Source organism: Vanacampus margaritifer, chromosome 4 (assembly GCF_051991255.1).
Source record: "Vanacampus margaritifer isolate UIUO_Vmar chromosome 4, RoL_Vmar_1.0, whole genome shotgun sequence".
NCBI lineage: Eukaryota > Metazoa > Chordata > Actinopteri > Syngnathiformes > Syngnathidae > Vanacampus > Vanacampus margaritifer.
Genome location: NC_135435.1, coordinates 17,044,053 through 17,069,730, shown reverse-complemented (window position 1 = coordinate 17,069,730; position 25,678 = coordinate 17,044,053). Strand labels below are relative to the sequence as shown.

The window sequence follows — 25,678 nt, the reverse complement described above, 5'->3', positions numbered from 1 at the left end:
ATGGCTCGTATGATTTTGAATATGCCTGTCCTGTAGCTTACCCATATTTTACACCAGGCGAAATAGTGCAGTACTGTATATTTGTTTATCAAACTATTCCTGAAAACTGAACGTTTTTCAGTGCATGTTAAAACACGGACCTACACTGCCCCCTTTTGTTCACTTATAGTAATTGCACACACCCTCGCTGGTGAGTAAATGCAAGTTTTAATACACAAAATGACAAAAATACATATTTTTGTTTATTCAACAACTAGACTTAGTCGCAGCAAAGTGTTAACTCTTGGTATCTTGTATGTTTTAAAAAGGCCTCGAGTAAATGATTGTATTTTATATTAGTCGTGAAATAAACCAAAAAAATTATAGTGTTGTATGCTCTCTGACAAGCTGTTAAAATATTTCTTTAAAATAATATATAAATTATTTTATAAAATATAACATGTTCTACAAATCTAGACTGCCTTGAAGGGTAATTTACCAACAGTAAAACAGATTCTTTGTCGTTTTGTCGTTTGCAACAGTTGCAAATAGATGAAAAGGAAGGTGCATACTCAAGCGCTACTCAGAGAGAGAGAGAGAGAGAGAGAGAGAGAGAGCGAGAGAGAGAGAGAGAGGGAGAGGGAGAGGGAGAGAGAGGGGGAGAGAGAGAGAGAGAGCGGGAGAGAGAGAGGGAGAGAGAGAGAGAGGGAGAGAGGGAGAGAGAGAGGGAGAGAGAGAGAGAGAGGGAGAGAGAGAGAGAGAGAGAGAGAGAGAGAGAGAGAGAGAGAGAGAGGAAAAAAGAACAATCCCAAGCTTTTTTCCGGCTCCTCCCAACGACTTCCCCCACACTTCCATTTTCCCAACAATTTTTTTTTTTAATCCTTTAACCATTATTAACTTCAACAAAATCCAAGTAAGTAACATTAAAGGGGCCATTATAACTTAACCCAAATAGTCGCATGCTTTTTAACACTCCTTATTTTCCCAGTTGGACGTTGTAGAACTTTTAAGAAACTCTCTCGTTTCCCCCCTTGTTTTTGTTCTGACTGCTGCTAACTAGCTTGGAATGTTAGCCTAGCTTTTTAGTAAACACAAGTGCGTGAACTACTACAGACTCAGAGCATCTCGCCACTTAAGGGATAAAATGTCGACTTTTAGTGCTGTAGTCGACAGATGAATGTACTTCTTTATTGGTGTATCCTTAGCTACAGGCGCTTCTGTGGTATGTCAGTAGTTAGCCATGCATGGTCTTCCATGGAGTGCCTCGTGCGACGAAATTATTATATTTTGCAAACAAGTGTGGGTTTGTGTTTGACATGAACGCTCACGTAATAAGATTGCAAGGTCTAGTATTTTAGGGCAGCCGAGAGCCCAATAGTTAGAAAGGGTGGTAAGAAAAAATCTTAATAGTAAATAAGTTGCACGCACTATAATCCAATTTGTGATGTTTATCCCATTTTAATGTAAACTCTCCCAGTACAGTACATATTTTCACGTCTACCATTAGCTGCATTTTTACAGTTCGGAAGTAATATAACATTCCACATTCTTCTTCACAGCAAATGAATTGTATCCATGAATTGTAAAACACCATCAACAGAGAAGTGTAATTTTCATATCAAATTAAATTTATAGATGGACATTATTTCTCTTTTACATAACACAACTCACAAAAATGTAGATGCATTCATAAAATTGTAGGATGAACCTAAAATGCACCTTAACAGGGGAACCTAATCTGACTTCTAATCTTTTGAATTCGTATGTTCAGTGTGTCTACTTTTTGCACAACTTGTTTTCTAACAAGAAGCTAAATGTCAAAGTTCACGACAGGTCTATTTTATTTGTATTTTTCCGGTGACTAATTTTGCCTTTTCTGTGACTCTTACAGTCTCTCTGTCTTTTGCAACCTGCTCTGGCTAGTGTGCACATCCATCTGTAAACATCCCATTTGAATAATATATCACCTCAACAGTCTATAACAGTGGTGTCCAAACTCGGTCCTTAAAGGTCAGAATCCTACAGGTTTTGGATGTTTCCAATGAACAAGATCGTTACAGGCTCATGCAGAGCTTACTGATGAGCTTCAAGCGTGTTGAAGAAAGGAAAAATCTAAAACCTGCAGGACTGCGGCCCTCGAGGGCCGAGTTTTGACACCACTGGTTTATAATGGTAGTTGACTCTATAATTCATCTAATAACATCTTCACTTGCGTTTCAAGATGGGGGGTTTCCACACGTCAACTTCTTCTTCTTGTATCTTCCAGGCTGATGATTTGTGATTACCCCCACGATGACGCAGTCGTAGCTCTGACGTTCTAGCAAAATGTCTCCCAAAGTGCCAAGCGGCCAAGGCAAAGGGGAATATTCGGCAGTTCAAGTCGCAGTTCGAGTGCGTCCGCTGCTGCCTAAAGAGCTTCTCCGCTGTCATGAGAGCTGCATCACTGTGGACCCCGAACTACAGCGGGTCACATTGGGTCACGACAGACACTTTCTTTGCGACTTCCTATTTGAGGAAACCTGCTGCCAAGAGGAGGTTTATTCTTCATCAGTTCAGCCGCTTATTGATGCTTTCTTCCAAGGATTCAATGCAACAGTCTTTGCTTATGGTCAGACAGGCTCGGGCAAGACTTACACCATTGGAGAAGCTAATATATGTAAGTTGTTCCTGCATTTAATTTGTTGTTCAATGCTTGCTTGTTGTTTTGTTTGAACCGTTCTGTTTGCACTAAGCCATGCATTTTTTGTTTGTTTGACATCGATTGTTAGCCTCGTTTCGAGATGAGGAGCAGGGCATCATTCCCAGAGCGGTTGCAGATGTCTTCAAGCTGCTGGATGAAAACGACCTCACAGACTTCTCTGTCCGAGTGTCCTATTTGGAGGTCTACAAAGAGGAATTTAAGGACTTACTGGAGGTGGAAACTGCAAGCAAGGACATCCACATTCGGGAAGATAAGGGCAACATTGGTATGAAATTTCCTGTCTTTGATCTAATTTACGCTCTCCGGCTGTGGTATTAGGTCTACCTGCGATCCATTTTAAGAACTGTATCAAAAATTTCTGTTTTGATTGATACTCATACTTAAACCAATTAGTTTAGTGCAAAATCCTTGTACCGGGTATATACTCTGATTAACATTTGATTTTAATTGAGTAAGGGGTATGATTATGCAATCTGGCTTCAATTCACCACCTCACCAACTGTGTCGCTAAATTTCCATGTCTTCAAAATATGCATGCGCATGTGTTAAAATGTCCATTTATTGTGCACACATTTCCTTGTCAATTTTTTTTTTCATAGGTCACATACAGCTTATTGTGTATGTGAATGCAGTCCTTCCCAAATAGGCAGTCGTGTGTGATCTCAGGATTTATTTATTTTTTGCCAATATTAAGTGTAATTGCACATCCACTACAGTAGTTGGCAGTGGTGCTTTCATTGTCAGAGTGCACAAGGAGTATAAGCTCTTATGTAGAGAGGTTCTTACATATAGTCACTTAATTATTACAGTCAAAGCGCAGAATTTGGGGGTGGGCGCAAAATATTTTCTTCTTCCTTGGGGGGGTAACATAAAACAATTGAGAAAGAGCTGGTTTAATGCAACATTGATTTTTATCGTTACTTGGTTCATCAATGGAATAATTTGTATGATACGCATTCCTCATTGGATATTTTATACATGTATACCTGTGTTGTGGGCATCTTTTGTTGCTGTAATGTATATTAGAAATCTGCCTTGTATGACTTGTTCTCATGTTGATTTGTGCAGTCCTGTGTGGGGTCAAGGAGTGCGTAGTGGAGGGTCTGGATGAGGTCTTGAGTTTACTGGAATCGGGAAACACAGCCAGACACACCGGCGCAACCCAAATGAATCCAAACTCCAGCCGCTCGCACACCATTTTCACCTTGTACATGGATCAGCGGCGGGGAAGTTTGCGTCTCTACGGGAATGCCACAGGTGGAGGACCCCAAATGTTGTCTTCTAAGTTCCATTTTGTGGACTTGGCCGGTTCGGAGCGCATCCTGAGAACGGGAAATACTGGAGAACGACTGAAGGAGAGCATACAGATCAACAGTGGCCTTCTTGCTCTTGGAAATGTTATTGGTGCCCTCGGGGACCCGAAAAGGAAAGGCTCACATATTCCGTACAGAGATTCAAAAATTACAAGGTACATTACTATTAATTGCGCATATACAGTGTATTAAATCTACAGTTTGTGTTAATCTATTTTTTTTCATCACTGTTTGACCCAGGATCCTAAAAGACTCTTTGGGTGGTAATTCCAAAACGTTGATGATAGCCTGCATCAGCCCATCATCGTCAGACTTTGACGAAAGCCTCAATACACTTAACTACGCCACAAGAGCCCGCAAAATTCAGAATCGGGCTACAGTCAACTGCAAGCGGGAGCCGGATCGCGTGGAAGGCCTGGAGCAGCAAATCAAGGCCCTTCGCCGAGCCCTGGAAAACCGCCATCGTTCAGAGACCCGCATCATTTCTCACGCCGATCCCAACAGGAGGCCGCGACTTGGCGAAGGAGAGATCAGCAGACTGCAAGTGCAGGGGGCCCACTATCGAACCTGCACAGACACTGCTTACAGGTTATTACAAGATTCAGATATCATTGATATCGTTTGTAATGTATGTAGCCTCATGTACTCAATGTGAAATTTTCCCATCTTTGCCTATAGTGTACAACGTGTCTTTCTTATACATCATGCATGTAAATATGACAGATTGCTACGTGAGCTGCAAAGTGAAGGAGTGCTGACTGCGGAACAGAGTTTAAGGGTGAAGGAGTGGCTGTGCTCTGTGGAGGAGGAACGCAGTCGTCTGACGACCGCGTCTGGACCGGACAGCGGAATCGAGAACAGCTCTACTGAGGAAAATGTTGCTTTAAGAAGGGAAAGGCCTTCCGTCAACAACCAGGTGTGTCTCACTCAAACTTATGCAGTCGATTTGGAAATAATGCGATTGTTATCGATGGTTGAAGTTGACCAGACATTTTCTCATGCACTCCAATACTGAATGATTCATTTAGACCACATGAGTCACAAACAAAAATAAATAAAAACTCACTAGTGATGATATTGTGAATGTTTTCGAAGTGATAATTTGAGAAATCAAGTGCTGCTTATTGATATGTGTCTGTTTTAATAGTAATTATTATTATTATTATTATTATGACCAACATTTGGACAAATATGAAGCTCAATAATTATTAATAATATGATCAAAGGGCATTTGAGCTAAAAAGTACAGTAGCTCACTGTTTGTGACCCCTGATTGAGACAATAGTGCTTTGTCGCCATCTTGTGGCATCCTTCTGCCAAGGAAGTAGAGTATATTGTAAACAAATGTGTTTTTCTCCCACTTTCTAATTACTCATAGATGAAAATATTAAGTTAAGTTTGTCCAGGTATCTATGGAATAACTTGAAGGGGAAGTCAACCCTTAACATTTCTTGACAATAATATGTTATATTTGACCTCACTAGTCTAAACTTGACATTCTGATTAATATTTGTGGAATATGAGTTATGAAGCAAAATCCAGACGTGTTTATCCATCTCGGGGGCAGCCATTGTGACACTTGCTGTCGACTGAAGATGACATCACAGTTGCTCAGGCAACGACCAATCACAGCTCACCTGTTTTCTGAAGCTGAGCTGTGATTGGTTGTTGCCTGCGACATGAGCAACATTGATGTCATTTTCAGTCGACAGCAAGTGGCAAAATGGCCGCCCCTCGAGATGGATAAAAATGACTAGATTTTGCTGCTTAACTCATATTCCACTAACACAATATTAACCAGAATACCATATTTAGACCAGTGGGGCTGCATAGAATATATTATTGTCAAAAACATTTGTTTGGGTTGACTTCCCCTTTAAGTAATTTTGATTCTAACAATGTACTTGCTTAGTCTAATGTAAAGCTTGGTTTCTTTAACCTTTTAAAAAATGTCTTTAATTGACCAAACAAAATAAAATTTTTTAGCCAATGTTGAAATCCAAGCACTGCTTAAAACACACAAAATGTAAACATGTGCCACATAGTGATTTCTTTATCTGCAATGTGATCACAGGATTCCGATTCTCTGGAGGAGAGGTGGAGCTATGAGCGTGACAGTGTTAAGGATGAGACCGTAGTCAGGCTTCAAGCCCAGGTCCTGCGTCTGGAGAGCGAGAATACAGACTTCCTGGCAGCTCTGGAGGATGCTATGGAGCAGTACAAGCTGCAGGTCTGATGAAACAAAATTGTGGGGGGGGTTTTCCCCTCCATTAGTTGAGTGCTTGGCATAGATAGTTTGCTATTTGTTTTGTTTTTAATCGACCTTGTGACCTAAACAGACCCAGAGAAATTTGGTTAACCAGGATAGAAGCATAATAATGGTGCTGTTTGCTGCTTTTATTGATTGATTGTGTTTTCTCTATCAGAGTGATAAGCTACAGGAGCAGCAGGACCTGATTGCAGAGTTGCAGTGTCTGCTAGCCAGTCCCGACATGCGCGGCTTGGGCCTTAATTTGTGCTCACGGCCTCACACTGCCCCGATTGGCTCCATGCAACAAAACCACAATGGAAGCTCAGAGGTAACCAACCATTGCACTTTTTTAGTTTTCTTTTTTAGCTAATAAAATGAAACTTTTTAAAGCTATTTTGATTAAGCGTGTTGGTTTACTTTGGTTGTTTTTACGAATTTACAGACATATGTGTGATGCTGTGAATTTCTGAACACTACACTAATGTTCAATAAGTCAAGTGGCAATCAAAACTAAACAAATGACTGTATCTTGTTTTAAGTAAAAAATAATAATAATAATAATCAAGCACTTTTTTTAATTTTATTTTATTTTTTACAACATTGAAGGTGTACCTAACCAGATGTTCTGTACATAATCATCAAGTTTGTGTCTTTGCATTTACAGGGTGATGATCAGGATATTTCTCTGTGTGAGGAGCAGATGACCTCAAGGAGAGCAGAAATTTACGGAACCAATGAAGACAGCATGCAGTGTAACCTTCCCAGAGTTAGACAAAGGTGTGTCTTGAAAATCACAGTTTGCAACTCACATAATCAAGATACAAAGACAAACAGTTAATGTCACCACCTGCGTTCTTCATGTTTTTCATAATGTCAGCGTTAATGTCAAATCGAACATATTTAATAACAGGCCGGTGAACCAAACCTGGACCAAGAAGGACATGCTCTCGGGCGGACGAGCAGTTGGTGGTAGAGGGTTAACATCTCATCTACCCGAACCCGACCATCGTCCCAATGGAGGCAGAAAAGCTTGTAAGCTTGCATTGTAACAAAAAAAACGCATATTTTGCGCCTCATCATTGCAAAGTCTGACTGACCTGACACTCCACTCAGGTGGGCCAAAGCATTTAGTAGTCCTAAAACAAAGGTCATGCAGAACCTGTGTTCAGGTCAGATTTGGGTGCATCACTTCATACAGACTTTAATGACATCTTGTAAATAATTCCTAGCTTATTGTTAGTCAATATTTCTTCGTGTAAAACAAAATTCTCCAAGTTTGTGCTCAGTTAACGACTAATTGCTTTAACTCTAACTTTTCATCTCTATGCAAATGTAATTCATTTCTCATACTATTCTCTTCCATTCCTTCTCAGCCAATTCCAGTGTGGGTGAGACGAGGGGTTTTGACGGTGTTTCAGAGACGGGACTTCTACAGGCCCAGCAGAAGATCAGGGAGCTGTCAGTCACTATCCGCATGAAAGAAGAGCTCATCAAGGAGCTGGTCAAAACCGGTGCAGAATCTTCTTTAATAAGTTCAAATGTGCGCTCAAGTTTTGTGTGTCATCATTGACACTTCTACATGCTGGATGTGATTTACCAGGCAAGGATGCGCAGTCCCTCAACAGGCAGTACAGTCACAAGATCACGGCTCTGGAAAGCGAAGCCGTGCAGGCGAGACAGGAGCTGCACGAGGCGCAACGGCAACTTCAGGAGCTGGAGAGGCAGGAGAGAGAGATCAGCGCCACAGACAAGACCCGAGCTCAGGAGTGTCGGCGGAAAATTGCGGCCGCTCAGAGCAAAGTGCAGGTTTGTCTCTCGTTATTGTGAAAAGCATTTAAAGATGTCTCTTGACAATTGACGGCGCAAATGTTTTTGTTGAAGGTTCTCAGTCAACGTCAGAGGGATACGGCCCATCTGGCAAATCTGCCGGCACAAAGCGAGCGCCGGGTGCAGGAGCTGGAGCGCAGTGTTCAGTCGATGAGGCAACAGCAGGAGCTCCTGCAGAAGCGACTGCGGCAGGAAAGTCAGCAGAAACGACGTCTGGAGACGGAGATGCAGCGCCGGACTCACAGAGTCAAAGTAATTTTCGAGATTTTGATTGATCATCATCAGAAATTCCGTATTCAGATCCGCACACTTCTTCTTTATCAGGAGCTTGAGATAAAGAATGAGCAACAGCAAAAGATTCTGAAGATCAAGACTGAAGAGATTGCCGCCTTCCAGAGGCAGAGACGCAGCGGCAGCAACGGCTCCGTCATCTCACTGGAAGAGCAACAGGTTTAGTCACGATAATATTACAGAGGCAGGCTTCAACTCCGTTCTCTTGTGATGAAAGCCGACTGACGATGCCGTTTCCGTGCCCTGTGCGAGCAGAAGATAGAGGAGCAGAAACGCTGGCTGGATGAGGAAATGGAACGTGTACTGGAACAGAGACGAGGACTTGAAGATCTGGAAGGCGAGCTCACGAAACGAGAGGAAATCCTGGCCAAGAAAGAAGCCTTGCTGCTGGAGCGCAGCGATCTGGAGACCAAAAGGCTCCGTTCCAGTCAGGTATGCAAGCAGAAAAGCTACAAAGTTTTAGCAGCGTGGTTGATAAGGAAATTCGGATACGTTTTCACGGGGTTCACCTCTCTGTCTGCAGGCGTTGAGTAAAGATCTGGTGACTTTAACGGGGCGCATCGAGACCCTTGAGCACGAGCTGAGCGAGAGGAACGGTCTGCTTCGCAGCAGCAGTGCTCAGGACTCCCAACAGATTCGACAGGAAATCTCCAACCTGCGACAAGAGAAGGATTCCTTGCTTAAACAGAGAGTGGAGCTGGATGATAAGTTGCGCCAGGGAAACCTGCTCTCACCTGAGGTCAGACTCTGCACGCGAAACATTTTTGCATACGTTCACGGTGCTTTAACAATAAAAGGCCATTTAGTCAGTCAGAAGTCATAAGAAAGTCATTTTCTGGAAACGTCCAGTAGCTACCATTTAAGTTAATTCAGGATACTTTATGGGGAACATGTTTAGGCCCACCATCTCAATGGTTAATTATTCTGTTCTATGTTGTAAAAAAAAAAAATGAAATACTTAGGAGACCCAACGTTTTACAGTATGACCCTCAATTTTCTGTGTTCCAACCAGGAGGAGCGAACCCTCTTCCAGCTGGATGAGGCCATCGAAGCTCTGGATGCCGCCATCGAGTACAAGAACGAGGCCATCACCCAAAGGCAGAGGCAGCTCAGGGCGTCGGCCAGCATGCTGTCCCAGTGGGAGATGAATCTCATGGCCAAACTCAGCTACTTGTCTGCCTCCGAGACCCGAGCTCTGCTGTGCAAGTACTTCGACAAGGTTGGTGGGGCTAACCTGCACTCGGAAAAATTCTTCCCCGGGAGCTCATTTACCTGGCGGTTGAGTAGAAGCACCTGTGGCTAAAGCCAAACTGTGGCGGGGTTTTTTACTTTCTGGACCTGGATTTACCACCGCTGATGCTGACATGATTGTATTTTGCAGGTGGTGTCCCTTCGTGAGGAGGAACGTAAGTTGCAACTCGCGCTGGCTGAGCTGGAAATGCAGCTGGACGAACAGCAGCGGCTGGTGCAGTGGCTGGAAAACGCTCTGGATCGCACGCAGCTCGACACCGACCGTAGGCTCACTCAGCAGCAAAAAGAGCACGAGAGGAGCGTGCAGCTCTTGCTGCAGCAGTGTCGAGGTGTGTCCATTTTAATGCAAATGAAGATTCTGTAAATAGAATTACTTATGGATATAGATTCAGTTTTTTTTATTATTATGATACAGCACCTGCATTTGATATCTTTGAATTGCCCAAGTAGTTTTGTATGAATGCTGAAAGCAGTTTTGCCACAATTTCACATTTTTTCACCCAAAATAATCTCCATTCACTCTCAAATGATTAATTTATATAAATATTCATTATAGGAGAGTTACATCATTCCCTTTCAAAATTTGAATGATTTTTTTAACATTACAAAAAGTCCCACATACCAAATAAATTCCACTTTTTACCAACATATTATACATTTATCACCGATATAAGTCCACATCATTCAATATCAATCCACATCATTCCATATTTCAACCAATTTTATTTATTATTATTTATTTATTTTCACCAATAGCATTCCACATTATTGCATTTCATTCCATATCATGGGTCTGCAACCTGTGGCTCTTTAGTCCCTCTCCTGTGGCTCCCTATTGTATCTCTAAAAATAATAATAATAGAAATTAATATATTTTTACTTATTTATTTATTTTTAGCTAAAATATTAAGCAAATGACTTGATGATTAAATAAAAAAAGGAATAATTAAATATTTTAAAAATGTCACTCAGAAAAAGAGTGATGAAAGGTAGATAAAGTTTTAAAATGAATAAATAAATAAAAATGTCCAAAGAAGAAGAAAAGCATATAATTAGTATAAAATTGCCAAAAATGTCAGAATTGAATAAAAAAGACAGAAAAGAAAATGTTCAAAAAGTAATCATAAAATGTCCAAAAACAAAAGAAATCCCCCAAAGTACCATAAAATGGCCATAAAATTGCCAAAATTTTCAGAAAATTAATAGAAAAAAAGCCAGAAGCAAATGTCAGAAAAAGAGTCTAAAAATGTATGAAAAATGAAGCATGAAGAATTACAACAACAAAAAATCCAAAAGCAGAAGACAAAAGGTATGCCGCATATGTTCTGTTCTAATTAGCTCTTGGGCCACGGTACATTAGACTCACACTAACACACTGTTTCGTTTATCACAATTTTCAAATGATTTGCGGCTCCAGACAGATTTTTGACTATTTATTTGGCCTAAAATGGCTCTTTTGACAGTAAAGGTTGCTGACTCCTGTTCTATATCATTCCACATCATTCCTATTTTACATTCAACATTCCAACACTGACACACGATTGCTTAAAAAATGACCTTTTCTATTTTTTATCTAGCTGGTAGAATTTGTAAACTTGTGTCTGTGTATCCACGCAGAGCAAATGGACGAGGGCCTGGCAGGAAGACAGCGGCAGTATGAGGGATGGATCCACGGCCTCTGCAAGGAGCTTAACCACTACAAGGCGGCAAATCTTGAACTGAGCAACAAACTGAGGGAATTCTGCGGCTCTGCCAACCAGCCAAAAGAGCAGGGCAAAGGTAAGTTTTAAGTGTTATTTTCATCGAAAACAGGATCAGTCACAGTCTGCTTTTATTCTGATTATCCTATTGTTTTGCTATGCTTCAGTGGTGCTGTGTAATGGTAAACCACTAGGTGTCAGCATGGATAACCATGGTGGAAGAGGGACGCCAATAAGTGAAAAACCTCCAAAATCCAGAGAGGAAATGCGGGAGCTGGTTAATGCCCCTCTTCCATCCATATGGAGGCGCTCTTCTCTCCCCACCGAGGAGCCCGTCGTCATGGAGGAGCTGTGGCTTCAAACGGCCTCCGATGGGCCCATCAACCGTGTAGTCCAAACTGGGCTGAACTCATCGAGCCCTCCCACCTCCCTGCCCGCTATGAAATCCCGGAGGGAGTCCCGGCGCAGCAGCCTTAATGTCGGACCACTCATTTCAAACAATGCTTTCATAGACTTGAGGAAAAATCTTGCCTGAGAACACAGTGTTTTGTTTTATTATTATTGTAGAATAACTTTGATATTGTTACCTGAAGTTTCCCAAAAAAATGTCTGCAATTTTGTATTTTTATATATTTGTATTTAATTGTTTAATGGATGGATTTTTATACAAAGCACTTTGACCATGGTAGTTTCTATGTTATTAAGATGTATGAGGTTTGTCCTATAAAGTTCAAAAGTCAGTCATTGTTGTCAGGCATTGTTACAAAATAAGGTTATTTTATGGTCTTATCACTCAAACTATGTACAGGTCAAAAGACTCCAACGTGGATAGACCACTGCTTTTGCGACCTATTAAGTCGAAGTACAGATACTTGTGTCAAAAAAAGCTGATGAAAAGTACCGCATCTACTCAAGTAAAACATCTCAACCACGGTTGACTTCACCTGCTTGAGGATTTTTGATGAACATACTGTTTAAATAATAATAATAATAATAACAAGCCTGTTTTCTCCAAGTACAGGTATCTGTTTTAAAATTTAAATAAAAGTAAAAAATGTATTTAAAAAAAAAAAGTACTAGAAGCCTGAAAATCTACTTAAGTAGGCCGCAGTAACAAAGTTGACTTTACTGTTTTCTTTTTTGGGGGGGGAATGAACCTATTTGGACTGAAGTAAATACGTTTTCAAATGTCGTTACAAAAGTTAATATGCAAGGTACAACTTATATAAAAACTTTTGACCTATAAGTAAGTAATGAAGTATTCAGAGTACTGCACTCTAATACAAGCGTTTTTCATTTTAATATTTACTCTATTACTGCACTAGTTTAGGTTAGTAATGGTCTATGGCGCAATCCGCCTTATACGTTGGGGTTTCCCTTTGTAATGGCAGTACCCTGATCTGAACAGCAGAGGGAGTGTAACCTCGTTGCAACCAAGACGACGTGTGATGTAATGTTGCAACATCATTGAAACGGGGCAGTAAGCGTTTTTTGTTTTTGTTTTTTTTCAGTTGGAATCAAGTCATACCAAGTTGGCTCGCCTTTTAAGCTTACCACACGACTAGAAACAAGGCACCTTACAGAATATTAAACAAATAACATTGTTAAAATGTTAACTGCATTTAATTGTGTCTATGTGTGCAAACTTTGCAATGAAGTATGAGAGATTAGTAGGTGGGTGGCTAAACATCTTGAGGACTGAAATGGCCAAACAAGTAAGTCATGTGACTTGTATTTGCACCAAAGCGGGTTTAGTACTGGACCCTAAAATACCATAACTGATCATATGCATGCTGAAATACTATGGTTACAAAACCATAATTTGTCAATATGTTGCAAAACTACACATCCACAGGCCACGTTTGCTCCGAATTGCAAAAGTATTTCTGCATACTAACACTAGAGGGCAGCAAACGAATTTCCCCTTTCGAATCATCACCTTTAAAGACTCAAATGCTCATTCTATATAAAGTAAGATTTTACAGGTAAACTACTGCACTTTGCAGGCTTTCTGTTTTAATATGCCCATGTGCATATATTTAAACTATAATCATCTTCAAGTTGTGATGTCTAAATCTAATGTCACAACTCTCCAGTTATTTCTTCGGACAAGATCTTCAATGCTCAGATGAAGTTACTTATTTATTTATTTTTAAGTCCTCCACTGGGTGTCAAATAAAATAGTGTATAAAATAGAAGCGAATCATGTTTCTGATTGGCTAGTCTGTAACCTCCTAGGGTTACGTCATAGGGTCCAGGGGGAGGAGTTCGGAGGGGAAAGGAGAACAAGAGGAGGCGAGAGGCGGCATTGGAGGCTCCTTCATTAGGGAGGGAGAACGTACGCAGCCTCCGCACCCGGGAATGAGGGCGCCTTCTCGGCCACTGAACACACCCTCGTCGGTCCCCCCCTAGATGGATACAAAGATCGAGCGGGAGCAACGTGGAGCTTCTGTCCACCGTCGGGCCAGCAAGGGCATGTGGCCCCATGTATCGATCCGATCACCTGTTTGTCACACCTGGAACCGGAAGGATGCTGTATGTCCACGAGCACATGTGGTGGATGTGGGAGGAGGGGGGAGCTCCACGCATGCGGCAGATGGACATCTTGTACTGATGCGTGTAAGTTAAACCTCCTGTGGTCTTGTTTGTGTATCTAATCTGTTGTAGTTTTTCCATCGAAGCTGTCATCACATATCGCCATGACAGGCAGAAAAAACATATTTTTTAATATTTCATTTTAAGGCTTACCTGCGGTCTTGAAAATATACAGGATATTTTATTTTTTTATTTTTTACGTGTTGATAATATCCTTGATGCATGATGCGTTATTGGTTGAATGTGATTAATTGCATTTTAAAAATGTATTATTAACCCTTTATTAAGATAAATATATTGACATATAATCATATAATCAACGCAAATCCTTGTACACTTTTTAAGTGTGTTAAATATTTTTAAGACACTCAGTAATTCCTAATTAAAAATTAAGCATGCCTCAATTTGCTGAGATGATCAAAATGCATTTTTCCCCTTTGGGGCCTGTGAATGAGACCAAAACAAGTGTGCATAGTAGAACATAAACTCTCCTTTTGTCAGCCACCAATACACTGTAAATCAATGTTTGTACTAAATGTTCCAAAGAGGTCGCACTTCACTATTTTAAGATAATGAGTACATTTAGAACAACTTTGCAAAGTGCAATGCTGCAATATTACTATGGGAGTTTTTGGCTTGACAAATTTGCTAACAAACAAACTCATGCCTGTAATAAAATTCAGCTTAATACTTTTTTTTTGTGCCCTGTCCCCATGCAGGAAGCAGCACACACACACATGCACACACACACACACATGGCAAAGACCAGAGCCTGTTCCTGTCTTTGGTTATCTAGCTGTATGAGTGTTAAACATCCATCATAAAGCTAGATAACCGAAAGTAGGAATGACCTTCAAACCTTCATGAAACAAGAAAGCAGAAGAACACACAAGAGGATGTGCTGGCGGGCTCTTCAGGTAGGTTTGCTTTGTGTCTTACATTTTGCTCTTTGAAATGTGAAGATATTTCGAATCATTTGACAAAGGCTTCATGAAGACTCAATGCCTGATCATAACTTCATTCAACATCCAGCGTTCTTGTTGAATCATTTATATGATTCTTCTCAAAATTAGAAATGAAGACTTTTTGGTGTGAAAATTTAAAAGTAATATTCATATTCTTCCATATTTATACTTCAGTTAAGTTTCTGTCAACTGAAATTACTTGTTTAACTGACTATATGTGAAGTAAGACAAAAATACTACAAAAAATGTGTTGTTTATTTTACTAAAAGATTTCCCATCCGTCCATTCATTTAGTACAGTACGGGTATAAGTTATTAGTACAGTACTAAACACACACACACACACACAACAATTATTTTTTTTTAAATAAAATAAAATAAACACATTACAATAGACATTTAAACCTTTAAAACTGCTAGGTTAAAAAATAACACAAAATGGATTGTTTTTTTCAACCTGTATTGGATTTTTTTTCAACAGCTTTTTGAAGCTTGTAATATAAAGGCAGCTTTTAGCCTAACTACTAAACAAAGGACACTTCAACTAATATATTTTTTCCTCCTATAATGGGTGAAAAGTAGGCAATTTCTTTACAAATCCATCAACAAACGATCATGTCCTTACATATGAAAATGAATTCGTAAAGTGACCAGTCATCTGGAAAAGAAGACATAAGACAACAAGAAATAAGAACAATGATAACAAATCCCCATTAGTCTGCTTTAACAATGTTTTCATCATGACTTCAGTGATACAAAAAAATGACATAGTTATTTTTCACAGATCCTGCAGAATAAAACAAGTTTAGAGACGAGCTTATTTAAGGTGCAGACAAAGCAAGGCGGCACACAAGTAGGCCTCGTGGCCTGGTTGAGGCGATGCATGCATCCTCACTGCTAGCATGATGTTGTCAGCCATCTTGACATTCTCCCTGCATGCTTGTAGACATGCAAAAGCAGCAGCCTTAATTGCCACTATTCAGTTTTTGCGAGCCTAGTGTGTGTGTGTGTGTGATCTCGCTAAGTGGAGATTCATGACGAGGTCACCTTACTGAGGCCTCTCACAGGTCACACGCTCTCATTTCGCCCTTTATGAGGCAATGAAAGAGATTTGGTCACCTAAAGTTGGTTATGCACCTCATTAGAATGCAATTAGAAGAATTTAGGTTGCAAGAGTGAAGAAAATGATAATGCTGCACCTTGGCTAATAATGAAAAACTAGTATAGCATACTAACAAATGATAAATGATAAATACATGCTCAGGACAAAAATACTGAAAATATTTTCGATGATTAGAATGGTGATTTTCTGGAGTCCAAAGTCTTTTCTGAAGAGTTAACTTGTTAAGTCACATCAAAATCAAAATCTCATCAAACTCATGCATATTAGTACACATTACACAATAGTACAACCATGCATCCCATAATACTGTCACCATGACAGACAGCTGACTGTATAATGTGGTTGAAACTGACAACTTTATAAAATAATAAAAACTATAAAATAAATAAAACTGTACTGGTAGCACAAGTGCTTAATAATATTTCACAATTATCACTCGAATGATCCCTAAATAACTTTCATAAGCCAAATACTATTAATTTAATGTATGTTTATGTTCGGAATAAACTTCTCCAACTAGGCTATATCTTATTTTTCAATAATAATGTACAATAAGTCATATTTTTCTTTTCTTTTCTTTTTACCTTCAAACATAAACTTTTTTCGGTTATTGTCACAACTTTTTGTTCATGTTTCGTTTCACATAAAGGTAATTCCTCTTACTGTAAATGCCACTTGTCATATTACAGAAATAATGTGGCATTAATTATTATTATTATCATTGTTATTATTATTATTATATTGTCTTATTTTTAATGGGGAACTTAATGCATTTCAAATAATGTATTTCTCATTATCTGAACAAAGGTTTTGATGTAGCTTTTCATTTTTATGATTGCATAAATAATACATTTAAACGGAAAAGTGTGCCAAATAATGGGGCTGATATAAAAAAAAAAACGTGATCTGCAAATAAACGTCAAAGGCCTATCTGGTGTGTTTTAAAGGAAAACTAAATGTGAAGAGAAATGTGGAACGGAATTATATTGTATCTTACGGCGATATACTCCAAATTTGGACACACTTTAACAAAAAATAATGTTTAGTCTTACTGTCTGTTTTTTCACATTTGTAAATTACAGTGGACTGAAATTATTATTTATTATTATGATTATTATTGCAATGGAATGTTGATAGAACGCCAAACAACTCGACAAAAAGCACACGCTGTACACCCTTCAATGTGGGCGGGCGCCTCTGCGTTCATCTGTCAACATGGATTCTATTTTCAAAAAGCGCCTTTTACATCCTGATTCCTCATCGGTCTTTTGTGCGTCAAGCTAAATTAAATCGCAGGAATCATCTTTTGACTTTGCCCCCAACACACACACAAAAGAGAGAGAGAGAGAGAGAGAGAGACGTTGGAAGATGCAGCGCAAACAAGCCACGTGAAGCTCATTAACATAATTGCATAGAAACGAGGGAAGCTGACATCTTAAAGGCACAGCAACACTTATTTTCAACAACACCCACATACTGTACAAACAATAATAATGATCACTTGTGCAAATTCTGTTTATAGTTTGAACCGTACTGTTGCATGCGTATTGATTATTTTGATGACGTCATGAGCTGGCGCAGTGCAGTCCTACACTAGCAAAGGCACCATTTATTTTCTTATTTTCTTATTATTTTTTGGTGCACTACTTATCTAATTGAAACGAAGCTGTTTTTAAATAATGATGAAGCCCAAATGTCTCCTCAAATTCCACCAGTCATTTGGTGTATTGCCAATTAGTGCTGTCAAAATTTTGTTCATACTTCACCTGTTTTTTTTAAATATATATAAATTATATTTCAAATATCATATTTTTCCCCAAAATATCCCATCCTTTTCGCATTTTCTTTTGTGGTAGATAGATACAGACTGTTGCTCTAATTAATCTCATAGCATATGTGACCTTCATCAGGTCATAAAATGCCTTTCTAGCAGAGCTCACCAACAGGTAACCCCCAAGGACCACATGAGTAGCCTGCAGGCCTGTTTTAAAATTGCTCACCAGTGCTGGGACATTGTAAATTCCTAGGATTGTTGTAGCTGCAAACACTTACAGAGATTTATAGAACTAGTTACAGTGTATATATATTTTTAATCTGTTTCCAACCTTGTTAAATCATTATTAATTATTGTGAGAAATCATTAATCTGGTCAGTCTTCACAAGCAGTAGAATACATCAGTAGTAGTAAATGCAGTAAATGTGAATTTTTATTAATACTAACATAATGGATATTTCAGAATTCTCTATGAAACTGGTAAACCTTCGAATTAATCACTTTAAAAAGGTTGCTGAATTAGATAGCATATGTCACCCTCTTAAAATAGTTGCCTGTCATTTTTTTTGCAAAAGAAAAAAGCCTAAATCATCTCCTCGGGATGCAAATTGTTAATTTTGTCTGAAAAATCTGGTCAAAATGACTTAGGCGATTGTTTTAAGAAGGCGTTGATATGTGACCTTTACCTTGTCATAAACTACCGTAATCGTTGACCACCATAGAAGTCATCTCAAACCGGCCCTGGCCTCATTGAGGAGTCCTATTGGTAAACACGCGCCTCATCGTCCACATTATCATTCTGAGTGAGGCCTTGCTCCACAATGGCGGCTTTGTGGATGGGACGCTTGACAAAGGCCGGCCTGCATCGTGCATGTGTATGTGTAAGAGAACGAGAGAGAGAGAGAGAGAGAGAGAGAGAGAGGGCTGCAGGGAAGCCTGGGTAAAGAGGTGGGAACCGCCATCTAGACAGCAGCAGACGTATTCTGAAGTCGTCTTTTGTCTTTCTGCCTCTTTCTGTCTGCGGGACTCATTCTGATTGTGTGCATGTGTGTATGTGTGAGCGTCGTTGTGCACTGCATGCATCCTACATCATTTAAGCCAGTGATTATTAAAGTGTTGCATGTCGGCTTTCTACATTGAATTAAATACAACTAACAATGACAACATTTGAATAAGCTATTCAGCCTGTTTAAACTTTTTTTTTTAAATTCCAGTGTGGTCCCTTTTTTCACTTGTATTTGAAAGTACATGACCCTATGAGAAATTTGCATTGAATCACATAAGTACTTTATTCAACTTTATGTGCAACCACTGTCATTGATGAACATTGATGAAGTCCTCTATAGCACTGTATTTCAATGATGGGCATTATTGTGATACTTAGAGCGTAAAAAACGTTTTAGGTCGTAGGCCAACTTAGAGTAAAAAGTTCGACAACCACTGATTTAGTTAAATAACCTCTGCAGTTATGTTACCCCTAAACGTATCGAATACTACCTATATTTACATGTAAGAATTAAGAATTTATGGAAAATTACTATTTAGTCTCCAAAAGAAGACAACAATTTGTCATTTTAGCATATTTTGGTGAACAGTAACTTGTTTTAACCTTTGAAACCTTTGACCGCCAACATCAAATTAACCACTTGTAAAGTTCCACAATGTTTCCCAATAGACACCATTTTGATAGCTGGGCTTAGATAACAACCAATCACGGCTCAAATTCAGAAAACAGGTGAGACCGTGATTGGTCCTTACCTGAACACTGATGTCATTTTCAGTGACAAAATGGCCGCCCCCTGATATGGTTAAAAATGGGTGGATTTTGCTGCTTATCTCATATTCCTCAAATGTAATAGTAATCAGAAAGCTGCGTTTACATTAGTGGGGTGCATATAGAGCATTATATTGTCAAGAAATTTTGGGCGTTGAGTTCCCCTTTACGGCTTTTCCTCTCCATAGACACAAAAAGCTCAAATGTTGCTTCAAGCGACTGAATGCAGGAAATTCAATTTCAAATCGCCAGTGCCCCCCGTTGACAAAAAATGAAACTGCACCTACCCTTCTTCACGTACACAATGCACACATGACTTCACATCCGTGCAGAAATTATTATATTATATTATACTATTATACTATTGGCCAAAGGCTTGCAGGAGCACCCATTGTGAACAGCTAAGGTATTTTTCATAAACTGACAAATAAAGAAGACTATTGCGAAGATATTTTGGGCTGAATTATTACAGAGAGCAGCTTTAAGCTTTTATACAATATTTATTTTAGACTGCCAGAAAATACTTTTTACGACTGGTGGAGTTTTTGTTTCAAGCCTTTGACCAAAGTGAACAAGGAAATGTAATTTTTTATCCTATCATGAAAACTTAAACACAAAATATGAACATGTTGTGAACAAACTTTGACCTGTGATTTGTCACTCAAAATGGTTGCAAATGGTGGGAAAATGACTATGAAGTAACAAACAGTAATTTTATAAAAGAGACTAATTATATATAATAATAATATGGTAAACAAGCATTTTTAGGGCCTGAGTGAACACAATTAAGGTTTAGTTAAGTTTTTTTTTAAAGTTTTTTATCATGTGTAATAAGCATCACGGCTGCCTGGTAATAAATTTGAGGTACCTGAACAGCAACTGCTGGTCTCCACCCACCAGGACACGGCATCCGTCCTAATCCGAGGATAAACCTGATTATCCCACTTCGGCTTGTTCTTGTCTTTGTAACACTGACGGGGGACCTTTCACACCTCTTTTTCCCCCCATGGTCGAGTGGGTCGGAGTTGTTAAGACCCCCAATTGGGACGTGTGGTCGCCATTCATTGCTTTTAACTGCAGCATGTTGAATGTGGTCAATATTTTAATGAGAGGGCATATCATTTCTAATACATTTTTATTGATATTTGTCCGTTAGTGTTTTAATTAAAAGTCTGTTTTGACCACTAAGCATTTAAGAAAGTCTGATTTCATAATCACACGTATTCATTTAAAACTACAGTGGACCCCTACTCATTCGGAATCTGCATACTCACCTATTCGTGGATTTTTTCCCCACATATATTAGCCAACCTCCATTTTGGAAGATAATGCTTAATAGAGCTTTACCCTTTTTTTTCAAGATTTTTTTTATTAATTTTTTTCCAATGCATTATAATAGGCGTCATGTGTATGCAGATTTTCGCTATTCCCAGTCCCCTATCGAGGGTCCACTCTACAATAAGCAAATAAGCATCCGGGCATGCATTTCCATTCCTTCCCGCCAGTGACTCAGACTGCCAGTCAAGTTCAAGTTCACAGGATAGAAATGTCTGCACTCTTCATTCACTGTTTGTCCTCCCCCTTTTGAACCCCGCCCCCTCCCGGGCGTTAAGATGACAGAGGGGTCGTGGCGTTGTTATGGCAGCAGGCTGGACGTCCCGGCGATGTGTCGGTGAAAAGGACAGCCTGTCACAAACACGCATAGAGGGAGAGAGAGGGGAGACGTAGGGTCCCCCAACAGCTGTGCATAAATTCCCCCCCGTCGGCCCTCTCGCACCCTAAAAGCCTTCCAACAACCCGCCCAATCACTTGCCCCCTCCCACCTGTCAGGCCTTTCAAATAGCAGCGACCCTGGGAACACGCATCATCATCCTTGCATGGCTCTTTTCTTACCGCCCCTTTGGATCCTTCGTCACTATACGCACACACTCCACAAATTATGTCATGGTGACTAGCTTGGGTTCAAATGATTTTAAATTCAAAATCAAAAACAGAAATGACACAAGTCGGTGTGTGGGCTAGAGAGAGTTTTTTTGTTAAGGTTATATTCAAGTGGCACATGAAAAGTAGCTCATTTGCATAAACTGCATGCTGTCTGAGCGGTGGGGTGGGGTGGGGTGGGGTGGGGACGCTGCCCCTCTGAGAAGAAGGAGCATGATGCTGCATTGAGAAGTGGCGGCAAGAAAGCTGAATTGTCAATATCAAACATTAAAAAATTGGGAAAAAAGAGATAATATTGTTATCTGTATTATCTTCCAAATGCCCCCAAGCCTCATATTATACAATATTCATGAGTTAGAATTTTAATTAGACGTTGACTTAGTTTATTACAATATATTTTCCAATTCTGACCTTTTTTAACTGTCAAAAATTATATACATAAATAAATAAATAACTACATCAGTTGGTCCAAAAAATCAACATGCCAAATTCAGATTCAAAGTCAGATGACATACTGTTTTTTTTTAACAACAATTAATATCTAAAAAAAAAAAAAAAAAAAACTTATAAAAAAAATAAAATTTAGGATGCTGAATTGTTTTAGACTCATTTTTATGGTTAAAAAAAAAAACAACAACAACCACAATGTTAGAATGTAAACGATAAAATAAAAATCTAAATTTGTCAAAATTTTAACTCAGATGGCACAAAAATACCACAAAATCTAACAGTGATTTTTTTTTTTACCATAAGAAATTCATTGTAACAATATCACATTCTGGTGGCACAGATTTTATGCCAAGTTTAACTTAAATTCAAGATATTAATATCTGCCCACCCTATAATTTCTAACCATTACTTATTTTATTTTACTTACAATTAGTGTAAAAAAAAAAAGACCCAATAATTGCTCTGGATTGGCTGGCAATCAGTCCATCTGAAATAGACTTCAGCACCCCCGCTACCTTTGTGATTCCTCAGAAGCGGTTAAGAAAATGGATGGATGGATGGAGTGGCCCAATAATATCACAAGATTTTACACTGATTTTTTTGATGGTTTAAAAAAAAATGAGGATGTTTATTTTTCTTCTGATATTTATGTTTACCTTCATGGTCAAAATAAATCAGTGTTCGAAATTATACTGGGGGAAAAAATCTGAGTAAAAAGGGAAGGCTTTAAACTTAAATTCCATTTCAGATGGTTCCAAAATTCCACAATATCTCACACTGTTTGTTTTTTTAACCATAAACAAAATCAATGCAGAATTATTTTTTATAATTCTGAATTCACGTGGCACAGATACAGTATATATTTTGGTATTGTTGTGCCATCTGAGTTTAACATGGAATCTAAGACATTTTTACAACAACAACAAAAATAGCATCGGAAAATTTTAAATAAAACAAAAACAAATTCAACATCTTAAATTTTTATTCAAAGTCAGATGACACAAAATGATCACAAGATGTAGCACTGAAATGTATTGTTCACAATCAAAATTCAAATTTGAATTGATGAGGTCAAATGTAGAATTTAGTTTGATATTTAATTTTAAAAAAAATGAAACCTGGGTTAGAACTTCAAATTCTAACTTTTGTATGTTTTGATGCGGAGCTGTTGATTTGGCTTTCATGAACTTTGATTGATATTTGATAGTAAAACAAAAACAGAATCTGTGTTAAAAATTCAAATTTAGTCTTTCATTTAACTTTCATGAACTTTGTCCAGTTTCACACTTGACCTGCAAAAAAAAAAAATGGTGTCACTCTCAAATCACTTCTCTCGACTCTAAAAGTGTTATTGTTGAGTTGTGTGCAAAAGTCAGTCCTAACATTGCCTATTTTGTCTTTTCAGGAAAAGGAGCAACGGATGCCACCATGTGGCGGACCGTCATCTAAGCATCTATCACGAAAATGTAACTGTAACACGTTTCAACTGTCATGACTCGAAGCACACGTGACTGCAATGCTCATATTTTGCCTATAAAATAAATAAAACACCAATTTGGACCATGAATCATGTTTGAATGTTCATATTAATTTCATGTCAATGTATGAGAATATAATTCAATTAAAAACTCTTATATTTTGAATTATTGTATGGTTTTCATTCCTTATATCAGCTTTTATTGATAATAAAATGAATTGATATAAGAACACAAATAATTTCTGCAGTTTTATTGAAATGTATCCACACAATGTTCTTTCTGTTATGAATAAAGAAGTGTAACAATTTATAACAGAAGAAAGTTGTATTCCTTTTTTAATGGTGAATTCATACGTTGATGCAATAGATGTGATCTGTGTCTAAGTAGAGGTTCTAATTGAGTGACATTTTCATTCATATGTTCTCAAGTGGTCTTTTCAAAACATAAGCGTGACAATGCAAGACAACAGATGGACAAACGTCCACATGATGTCCGAAGTGAGTCGGACAGAAAAGTCGTGACCTTTGGCTCTTCCGGGACGCAGCTTGACCCCACAAGTCGCCACACACGTGCTGCTTCCTTACAGGGGTCCTCTTTTAGTTGGACCTCACCAAATTGATTCACCGAGGGAATTGAATGATCACTGGGTTATTAACTTTGCAAGTTCATCTGCTTTAAGCAGAAAATTGTTGCAATTTTTTCCCCATCAAACTAATATAATTACCTGCAGATCTATCAGACAGAATAATCACATCTTGTGTTATATGGACGATCAAATAAATGTTGCGTTCAATTCTTCTGTGAAAGAATGAATAGAATTCCCTCTAAATGTGACATGGTGTTCAGAAAGTGCATTTAAAAACTCACCAAAGAGACAGCCATTGCCTTCACATGGTTTAATTAGCGGGATTATGAGCGCTTTATTGGAAATTTTGAAAATTTTGTCTCCCTTTGATACATAAAAAGGATGAATAAATGATTGATAATTGCATGAAATTGCATTTGCATTACAGAATACTAGAAAACATCATTTCATTTATTACCCATAATAATAAATAATAGGTGTGAAGTTTCACCTATAGCAGCTTTCAAGGGAACCGAGGATGCTTAACATTAACACATAAGAGTAATTCAAATGTCTAGCTGGTTTTATTACATGAGGAGGCTCCATGTTAGTGGAAAAAGTAGCTAGCATTAGCCACCAGCTGATTGTCAGCAAACAAGAGCATGATTGAAGTTTCCCGTTGATGTTTCCTTTGGGTTTAACAGCAGAAAAAAACAGCAGGGTGTTAAACTTCTTAATATAAAGCAGAGAAAGGTCTAGATTGCTCGTAGCAGTGGTAAAATGTAATAGCTGATCAGCTAGGAACGGCTAGCTTCTCAAAATTATTTACTCAACTAAGGATACAACTTTGCCATAAAGTAGACCAAATATTATTCACGCTTCAGCATTCACCAGTTTATCAATTTGTCATTGATTTCTAGTGTCTCTTTAAGTGAGACAACAAACGGTTACTTTTGGCCGTAACGGCTACCACAAAAACTTCAAGCTAGCTTCCCGGACATTCACAGAAGATCCACCGACACACATTAGCTCATCCATTCACAAATCTAATAGTGGCCATGTTATGTCTTTTTGACTATCATCAGGAGCGAAATAGCTAACACGGGGGCACCCGTGTCTTCCCTGGCTCACGAAAGCTTCGCCAAACTAGGACTAAACAGGAACACAGCATCAAAACCACTGGAAAAGCGTAAGAACAACAGCTCAGCGGAAAATCACTGGACCAGCAGTTTTGTGTCAGTAAACACACTTGGTCGTAGTCGTTCCGATGTGGCCCCCTCCATCATTTAAGTTGTGCTACATTATTAATTATAGGTTCTTAGCACGACATCCTATTAGTCGGACTATGATACGATTATGCAAAGCAAGTATGTCATTTTCCATGTGGCAAACAATATTTTATGTTGTGTATCCAGATCCACCAGTATGTAACCAATATTGTACAGTTTGGGAAGTGACTGCGGTGGCAGTGTGTGCGTAAGGCTGCAGATCATTTATATCTTCCAACTCACTGAGCTTTTGCTCTTGTATTCTTCATTTGCATAAGAATGCCATCAGGTCCTGTGAACTTCCCCAACCTATTGACCCAGCTCCCCAGACATGAATAGCCGCGCTTTGACGCTCCCCAGCCTTTAAGTCCCAATCATGGTAATTTAATACATCTTAAGCCCCCGGCTGCTTGGCTAGATCCCCTCCACAGTT

The 25,678-nt window shown here is 38.9% G+C and overlaps 1 protein-coding gene and 1 long non-coding RNA gene across 2 annotated transcripts; both read left to right on the top strand.

Annotated features, from left to right (window-relative positions):
* The first annotated feature begins 752 nt into the window (after window positions 1-752).
* Window positions 753-12,929, top strand: kif7 (kinesin family member 7). Its single transcript, XM_077564751.1, has 20 exons — window positions 753-892; window positions 2,246-2,635; window positions 2,748-2,945; window positions 3,749-4,148; window positions 4,234-4,581; window positions 4,717-4,909; window positions 6,068-6,223; window positions 6,420-6,572; window positions 6,909-7,021; window positions 7,155-7,276; window positions 7,618-7,755; window positions 7,845-8,050; window positions 8,126-8,323; window positions 8,396-8,521; window positions 8,618-8,794; window positions 8,886-9,101; window positions 9,375-9,581; window positions 9,744-9,942; window positions 11,231-11,392; window positions 11,481-12,929. Exons 2-20 carry the CDS (start codon window positions 2,305-2,307, stop codon window positions 11,846-11,848), a joined length of 4,011 nt encoding a protein of 1,336 aa, XP_077420877.1. The 5' UTR covers window positions 753-892; window positions 2,246-2,304; the 3' UTR covers window positions 11,849-12,929.
* A 721-nt stretch (window positions 12,930-13,650) lies between these two features.
* LOC144051014 (uncharacterized) lies at window positions 13,651-23,501 on the top strand. Its single transcript, XR_013293982.1, has 3 exons — window positions 13,651-13,932; window positions 14,628-14,825; window positions 23,340-23,501. It is a non-coding gene; the product is annotated as an uncharacterized LOC144051014 (long non-coding RNA).
* Window positions 23,502-25,678: the final 2,177 nt, after the last annotated feature.

Bases quoted from the DNA above. Each gene is read 5' to 3' on its own strand.
- kif7 (XM_077564751.1), top strand. From the start codon at position 2,305: ATGTCTCCCAAAGTGCCAAGCGGCCAAGGCAAAGGGGAATATTCGGCA. The intron at 9,582-9,743 runs GTTGGTGGGGCT...TGTATTTTGCAG, and splicing joins TGTGCAAGTACTTCGACAAG to GTGGTGTCCCTTCGTGAGGA. The intron at 9,943-11,230 runs GTGTGTCCATTT...GTATCCACGCAG, and splicing joins CTTGCTGCAGCAGTGTCGAG to AGCAAATGGACGAGGGCCTG.